An 8,657-nucleotide genomic window follows, 5' to 3' on the forward strand; every position below is an offset into this window, starting at 1 on the left:
GTCCTAGGCGGTAGGTCCCTTTTTCATGTCAGCGGCATTGACGGCCGTTAACCGTCTGCCGTTACCCTACCGCCTGGGTGACTGGCGGTAGGATGCTACCGCAGGAGTGGATGACAGTAGAAAAAGGCCCAAATCCTTTTTTGAAAGTAAGGTCAAATTCTGCTTAACTTTCATAAATAAAAGAGTAAAATACTGAATTTGGCCACGCGCCGGCACCACGCCGTGGGGCTGTACAACTGCAAGATTTGTAGCCATCATACTTCTCATCCTACGGTTCATGGCTAGCCTGATAGAACGCAAGTCTTCATCCTTCTTGGGTTCCCTGACCTGATCCGATTCCCACCCGCACCGTCGCCGCCGCCGCCGCAATGTCCTTCTCTCAGCCTTTCCACCCCGACCTGGTCAGGCACCGACCTCACCCCTATAGCCACGACCCCCCTCCTCCCCACCGCCCCCGCCGCCGCGGCCGTGACCATGACGACGCGTACCGCACCCATTCCCAATCGTACCCCCAGCCATGTCCCCATGCCAACACTGTCCCCTACCACCCCCGCCACGATCCGCTCGCTCTCTCCCACCTCCAGGAACCTATCTTTCTGGCCCCCTCTCAGCGGGCCCCGGGCCCACCTCCGCCGAAGCGGGCTCGCCGCGCGCCAGAGCCCCGGTGTGATCCGTCGGTCGCGGCCGTGCCACGCCTGTTGCCGACGAGACATCCCGAGGATGGTGACGCCAGGGCGTTGCTGTCGCGAGAGGAGATCGAGCGAAGGTCACCTTCGTGGAAGGACGGCATCGACTCCGCTTTGGAGGCAAGGTTGCGCGCGTCCTACTGCGCCTACCTGCGCTGCCTCGGCTTCCGCCTTGGGCTGTAAACTCGCTGCTGGCTCTGCGGTTTGTTGGTTTTGTTTGGTGATTTGTCTCCATGATTACTGATAGTAGTGCTTGTGTTTGTTTTTGACATAGGCCGCAGACGACTGTTGCGACGGCAGTGGTGTATTGCCATCGGTTCTTTTTCCACAGATCCCATGCCTGCAACGACAGATTTGTTAGTTGCCTTCACCTCTTCTTTTGCAGGAATCTTGTCAGTAATGCTATTGCAACTTATGAGTTAAAAACTACTCCCTCCGTCCCAATAATATAAAATCGTTTTGCAAGCATATTTCGATGAGATTGATTTGGATGTTCGTTTATCACTGGAAGGACCTGCTATATTGTATAATAAGTTCTTCTTTTCAGTCCCTATACCAACCAACGCCACTCCTCTAATATGCAGATTGAGATAGTAGCTTTACCACCTATATAATAAGAAAAATAAACACATCTTTGCCATGTTGACTAATGATCATAATGCCATATAATTTAGGAGGTGTTTGGTTCGTCAGAGGTAACGTAAACGTAAACGTAATGAAATGACGCTGGTACTGTTAACGTAATCGAAGAAAACAAAAACTTGTTTGGTTGCCGCCTGTAACGTCAATCAATTCCTTTCAAGAAAACGTATCTCCTTGGCCGAGACGGGCTGCACCTATGGCACGGGCACCAGAAGTGCTCTCCCCGTCATACTGCGCCACGCCGGCGGACATCGCTGATGCAGCAAGCACCTCACGTCGTCAAGCTTGTCGTCGGCGATGTCTCCGTCAGCTTCCACGAATGACATGCCCTGCCCGGCGCAGTCCAGCACCAGCTTCCGGCCGGCCTCCTCGCACTGCCAGCGGTGAACCAGCGCTTCCGCCGTCGGCGCCGGTGCCGTCGCCGTTGACGTCGGCTTGATCTGTGCACGCGAGTGGCGGCGGAAGGGGATGGGAGGAGGCGGAGGCAGAGCGAGGTATGAAGGGATCAGGGGACAAAAGGAAACGTAATGCATTTACGCTGGGGGGTGGGCGGAATCGACCTTAAACAGCGGTGGGATCTGTTTACACGGGATCTGATTACGTGATGTCCCTTCCAAACACAATTAACGTTATGAGATACCGGTGTAATCAGATAACGGGCAAAAAACGTCGAACCAAACACCTCCATAGAGTTAAGACAAAAATAATAATGAGAAAGATATCATAATACTGCCCCATTTGGTGTCTCCTTTATCAAGTGCTTGATTGATCCTCCCATAGTCCCATGTCATTGCAAGTTCCATCTTGCAAAACACATCAAACGCTGGTCTAGTATTAGAGACTGAAGAAGACTACACAGAATGCTTGGGATGTACAGCACCAGGACCTGGCTGCCCTTCACTCTTACCCACGGACGATTGGTTACCGGTACCGGTTGTGGCGCTCCCAGATGCCATGCTATTGCTACCTAACAACAAGCAACACAAGCATTCAAAGGGCAGCACAACATGGGTAGCACTGTAGCAAACAGAAGCACACAGCAGCCAGCAGCTCAATTGAAGAAAATCAGAATAAAAGAGATGAGGTTGAGGAGAGGCTGTTGGGTTTGGGTAGTTGGGGTTACCTGCCGTCGGGAGGAGAGGTTGCTGGTGCTAGGGGTAGCGGTCGCTGGTTGATTCCAGGCGGTGGCGGCGACGGCTTCGATCCAGTAGGCGGCGGTGCCGGAGATGCGGCGAGCGCCAATACCGCCATTGCAAGGCGTCACGACAATGCTGCAGTCGGTGGGCTACGAACCGACGGCGCCGGGTGCTGCTTGGGGCGACCAGGAGGCGATGTGCTGGGAGGGGTGCTGCAAACCGCGGCCGGTGGAGCTGCAACCAGCAGAGGCGAGCGCTTGCAACAAAGATGCCCGCTGCTGCAAGACGCCGACGAGCTGTGAAGGATACTGCAAATGTGATGTTGGGAATGATGCGCGGGGATGCTAGGAACAACGTGCGATATGTGCAAATGGCCTGTGACGAGTGGACGATGGCGTGACGATGCAACGGTGGCCGGCCATGGTAGGAACTACGCGCGGAGATGCTGCAAAGGGCGTGCGCCGAGTTGCGACTAGCTCGCGGTACTGCGAGGCGACCAATGCCGCGACCGTGGTGACCGCGTGCTGGAACCATTGGCGGCAGAGCTTCAACTGCCTGGCACTTGTGCGTACCGTGCTGGGGTCTCCGGTGAGCGGTGAGCAGGGCTGCAACTGGTGGCTGGTGGTGCTATGTCCGGGTTGACGGGTGCTGCAACGAGTCTCGACGGCATCTACGACGACTGTGGCGATGACTATCGGGGACACCTATGTGCCTTCAATGAACGAGGATGTTGAGCTAGAAACACATGGATGGGAGGCCAGAGATATGCGCGTCACGTGGGGATTTTTTTTCTCCGCCATTGGCCTGAGCGGGCGAGAGAGATGAATCACGATCGAGCGACCAATCAGCGCCCCGTGCCGGTGCCGGTCAACTGGCGGAGAGTGTTGCCCTTGTTATGATCATTTATGTGTCTATTTCTTTAACCTGGCCCGCCTTTGCATTGCTTAGTTTGTTGACTGGTCAAAGCCCATCTCTTGTCTAGAATCTAAGCTATTCACTTGAATGAGACAGTTATCTAAGAAGCGATATTTGTTGTGATTTTATCCTCTCCATAAGCGGATATGAGAAATTCGATATCATAATATTATCTTCTTTGAATTTGCAAGTTGGTTGCGACTGCGGCATTGTTTCTGGCATCAAAGACAGAGGAAACAACATGCCTTTTGAATACTATTCTTAGGGCTTCTTGTGAAGTTTCTGAAAACCAAGAATTCAACCTCCTTCCTTACATGTCGCGTGGTGTAAGTAGAATCAACAGATACTTTCTCAGTGTACAGTACAACTACGTTTAGTTTGCCCATGTTAATTTCAGTGTTCTTATCTGCTATGTGCTAGTGAATCAATGGTTGGTATTTCTTTTTCTGCAGCAAAACTGGTTTGAACTGTACCGAGAAAGTGTAATACAGGCGGAGCAGATGATACTGACAACGCTTGATTTTGAACTTGAAGTGGCCCATCCATATACTTCACTTTCATCCGCTTTGAGCAGACTAGGACTTTCACATTCCGTTCTATTTAACGTTGCCTTGAGTCTGATTAATGAAGGGTAAGTATTTCACATCGCTGAACACATTAATTGATCTTTATTTGCTGACATCATTCATTTATTCAATTCTAATTATTAACAAAGTTCAATGTATATTGTACACCATTCATATTATTGTGGTTGCAAACATTGTCTAATTACCATGTGTACTGGTTGGATTTTGGCTTTTATTAATGTTGGACCAGGCTGGGTGCTTTAGATGTTGTCTTTTTAAACTGGTAGGATGCTCTGTGCATGTCATATGCGGGTTATAGCGGTACAATCATGAATACCTATTACAATCTGGCAAATGGACAGAAAACAAAAGAACAGCTGAACATATGAGAGGTTAAATGGAGGTTGTTATGAAGGTAAATGCTAGTCAGCCATTGCTTTGTGGACCTATTAGGTAGCAAGACTGGAATGAAGATACAACTGATCTTCTGCCAATGTGTATTAGTCAACTAATCTACATTTCACTACGAACTAACCTCATCTGGGAGCAATGTGTATTAGTCAGTTGATCTTCTACCAAAGCACAATAACTTGATCTGAATGGTGCCAGTGCAACACTTGTTCAAATTGTATCACTGAAATGATTAGACATTTCAGTGTGATTTTTTTATAAAGTGAGATCTAACATTTCCAAGTGTTAATCATTTCTTGTACTCTCCCTATCTGCCAGACAATTAGGATCAAAGGATGGCATGCACAACTAACACAAAAGACTATATGGACTATCTGTCATAGTTTGCTGTGTTGCAATGTCAACTTGATGTAATTGTTGTTAGTTGAAGTTCCCAAAACTTTATAAAGATTCATCCAGCAACTGTATATGTTTATCTTAATTTTCTCTTTTCCTATACTTCAACGACAAATAGGAGCTCAGTTTGATGTAGATTGTTGATTCTATGTATATGCAACCTTTCTAAAACTATCCAAAAGCAATTATCCATTCTGTGCATGAAGGTGTATGCTATTGCAATGATAGTATAAATTGTTTGCATAACTATTGCAGTGGTCTGCCATATTCAAGCAATTGTATAGAATAACAATCTTCAAGGATAAATATTTTCATGTTTCAAAAAGAAGATAACCTTCTTGGAGGTAGATAATGTAGTTATGTGGGACTTCCAGAAGCATCGGTTCAAATTCCCCTGGCATTGGGTAAATATGGCATATAGCCACACTGTTCTGTGGACATGAAATCTATGTGACATATGTGAGCATGAGTAAATTCCTTGTTTGAAAAATCGTCCACTCTTTGTAAATTTGCATTGAGACTATGGTTTGCATTAATTCTAAATCCCTAAAAGCTCTGTAGAGGAAGTTGTTAGTGGTACCTTCGTATGGCGAGATCGACCCCATGCTATGCTAGATAGAAGCCCCAAGTCTTTACTTTCTAAGTATGTGAATGACATGTATGCCATTGCAAAAGTGTGGAAAGTGTGAGAACACCATCTCAAGACTTGGAATTCCAATCCACTATACAGTTGTGAACACAGTGCTGAAGAAGCATGTCAGGTGCTGTGAACATATAATTTTGTTTCCACAAGAATGCTATGCTACTGTTAGCATGTCAGGTGTTGTGAACATGCAATTTTGTATCCACAAGAATGCTATGATACTGGTATCATGGTGCAAACTTAAGTTTGTTAAACCATATTTGCATAGGACTAGTTCTATTTTGCTGTCCTGAATACAGTTTTATTGTGCTAGCCCATTTGATAGCCTTTGTAAATTGTTATACTTCCTCAAGTCGCTCTCTTTTATCGCTTGATATTTCATGGGCTTTGGGATGGAACTTCCGAAACTATTTTCTATGGTAATATACTAATATATCTCTACTACCTTAAAAGTACGTTATTCTGAAAGAATTTATTGGGACAAATTTACTCAAACTATGTCTCCATTCTGAATCCTTTAACATATTATTGTCCAAACATATAAATTGTTAAGTTGCACTTCCAATACAACAACAATGAAGCCCTTAGTCCCAAACAAGTTGGGGTAGGCTAGAAGTGAAACCCATCAGATCTCGCGACCAACGCATGGTTCTGGCACATGGATAGCAAGCTTCCACGCACCCCTATCCATAGCTAGTTCTTTGGTGATACTCCAGTCCTTCGAATCTCTCTTTACGGACTCGTCCCATGTCAAATTCGGTCTACCCCGACCTCTCTTGACATTACCCGCGCGCTTTAGCCCTCCGCTATGCACTGGAGCTTCTGGAGGCCTGCGTTGAATATGCCCAAACCATCTCAGACGATGTTGGACAAGCTTCTCTTCAATTGGTGCTACCCCAACTCTATCTCATATATCACCATTCCGGACTCGATCCTTCCTCGTGTGGCCACACATCCACCTTAACATGCGCATCTCCGCCACACCTAACTGTTGAACTTGTCCAACACTCAGCGCCATACAACACTACGGGTCTAACCGCCATCCTGTAGAACTTGCCTTTTAGCTTTTGTGGCACTCTCGTCACAGAGAATGCCAGAAGCTTGACGCCACTTCATCCATCCGGCTTTGATGCGATGATTCACATCTTCATCAATACCTCCATCCTTTTGCAGCATTGACCCCAAATATCGAAAGGTGTCCTTATGAGGCACCACCCGTCCATCCAGGCTAACCTCCTCCTAGCGCCTAGTAGTACTGAAACCACACCTCATGTACTCGATTTTAGTTCTACTAAGCCTAAAACCTTTCGATTCCAAGGTTTCTCTTAACTTCCTATTGACCCCCGCCTGACTATCATCAACTAGCACCACACCATCTGCAAAGAGCATACACCATGAGTATCTCCTTGTATATCCCTTGTGACCTCATCCATCACCAAGGCAAAAAGATAAGGGCACAAAGCTAACCCCTGATGCAGTCCTATCTTAATCGAGAAGTCATCAGTGTCGACATCACTTGTTCGGACACTTTTCACAACATTATCGTGCATGTCCTTGATGAGGGATGAGGGTAGTGTTCTTTGCTGGGACTTTGTGTTTTTCCAAGGCCCACCACATAACATTTGGCGGTATCTTATCATAAGCCTTCTCCAAGTCAATGAACACCATATGCAAGTCCTTCTTTTGCTCCCTGTATCTCTCCATAAGTTGTCGTACCAAGAAAATGGCTTCCATGGTCAACCTCCCAGGCATGAAACCAAACTGAATTTTGGTCACGCTTGTCGTTCTTCTTAAGCAAAGCTCAATGACTCTCCTATAGCTTCACTGTATGGCTCATTAGCTTATTCCACGGTAATTAGTACAACTCTGAACATCCCCCTTGTTCTTGAAGATTGGTACTAATATACTCCATCTCCATTCTTTTGGCATCTTGTTTGCCGAAAAGTGAGGTTGAAAAGCTTGGTTAGCCATACTATCACTTTGTCCCGAGGCCTTTCCACACCTCAATGGGGATACCATCAGGACCCATCGCCTTGCTTCCTTTCATCCTTTTTAAAGCCTCCTTGACCTCAGACTCCTGGATTCACCGCACAAAACACATGTTGGTCTCATCAAAGGAGTCGTCTAGTTCAATGGTAGAACTCTCATTCTCCCCATTGAACAACTTGTTGAAGTACTCCCGCCATTTATGCTTAATCTCCTCGTCCTTCACCAGGAGTTGGTTTGCTCCGTCCTTGATGCATTTGACTTGCCAATATCCCTCGCCTTCCTCTCATGGATCTTGGCCATCTTATAGATGTCCCTTTCGCCTTCCTTCGTGCCTAACCGTTGGTAGAGGTCCTCATACGCCTGACCCCTTGCTTCACTGACAGCTTTCTTTGCAGCTTTCTTCGTCATCTTGTACTTCTCTATGTTGTCTGCACTCCTACCACCAGGTGTCCTAGCGTCGCTTCTCCTTCCCCTGGACACTCCAAACTCCTCCAAGGCCACCTTACGAATGCAGGTTGCCATCTTCAACCACACATTGTCTGCATCCCCTCCTTCCTCCCAAGGGCCCTCCTTAATGACCATCTCCTTGAACTCCTGAGCTACCTCCCCCTTGAGCTTCCACCACTTCGTTCTAGCGACTTTGGCATGCTTATACCGCTGGACACGAGTCCGAAAGCGGAAGTCAGCAACCACCAGCTTATGCCGAGGGACAACACTCTCTCTAGGTATCACCTTACAATCTAGGCACGCACGCCTATCTTCTCTTCTCGAGAGGATGAAATCAATCTGGCTAGTGCTGACCACTACTAAAAGTCACCAGATGTGATTCCCTCTTTAAAGAGGGTGTTAGCTACGATCATGTTGCAGGCTAGAGCAAAGCTTAATACATCTTCTCCTTCTTGATTCCTGATGCCATAGCCAAAGCCCCCATGCACCCCTTCAAAACCTGTATTAGCTGTACCCACGTGGCCATTGAGGTCTCCTCCTATGAAGAACTTCTCGCCAATCGGTACACTCCTAACCATGTCCTCTAGGCCTTCCTAGAATCTCTCTTGGTGTTCTCATTGTGGCCTATTTGCGGGGCATACGCGCTGATAACATTGAGAACTAAGTCCCCAACTACCAGCTTGACTAGGATAATCCGGTCCTCACGTCTCTTGACGTTTACCACTCCATACTTGAGGCTCTTGTTGATCAAGATGTCTACGCCATTTTTGTTTACAGCTGTCTTCGTGCACCACAGCTTGAAGCCGGTATCCTTCGCCTTCTGCCC

At 47.2% G+C, this 8,657-nt stretch overlaps 1 protein-coding gene across 3 annotated transcripts in view; it reads left to right on the plus strand.

Moving 5' to 3' along the window:
• The first annotated feature begins 283 nt into the window (after positions 1–283).
• The window catches only part of LOC119276006 (cyclin-T1-5-like), an 11,281-nt gene continuing 2,907 nt past the window's right edge, over positions 284–8,657 (plus strand). The window contains exons 1-5 of one of the 3 annotated variants that reach the window (XM_037556951.1): positions 284–865; positions 961–1,042; positions 3,571–3,705; positions 3,832–4,010; positions 4,233–5,677. In XM_037556951.1, the coding sequence (XP_037412848.1) occupies positions 369–865; positions 961–1,042; positions 3,571–3,705; positions 3,832–4,010; positions 4,233–4,278 (939 nt within the window). In that variant the 5' untranslated portion in view covers positions 284–368 and the 3' untranslated portion in view covers positions 4,279–5,677. Of the gene's footprint in view, positions 866–960; positions 1,043–3,570; positions 3,706–3,831; positions 4,011–4,232; positions 5,678–8,657 lie in introns of those variants that run through there. The other 2 variants (XM_037556950.1, XM_037556952.1) reach the window with 2 other exon arrangements.

This window comes from Triticum dicoccoides, chromosome 3B, assembly GCF_002162155.2.
Source record: "Triticum dicoccoides isolate Atlit2015 ecotype Zavitan chromosome 3B, WEW_v2.0, whole genome shotgun sequence".
Classification (NCBI taxonomy): domain Eukaryota; kingdom Viridiplantae; phylum Streptophyta; class Magnoliopsida; order Poales; family Poaceae; genus Triticum; species Triticum dicoccoides.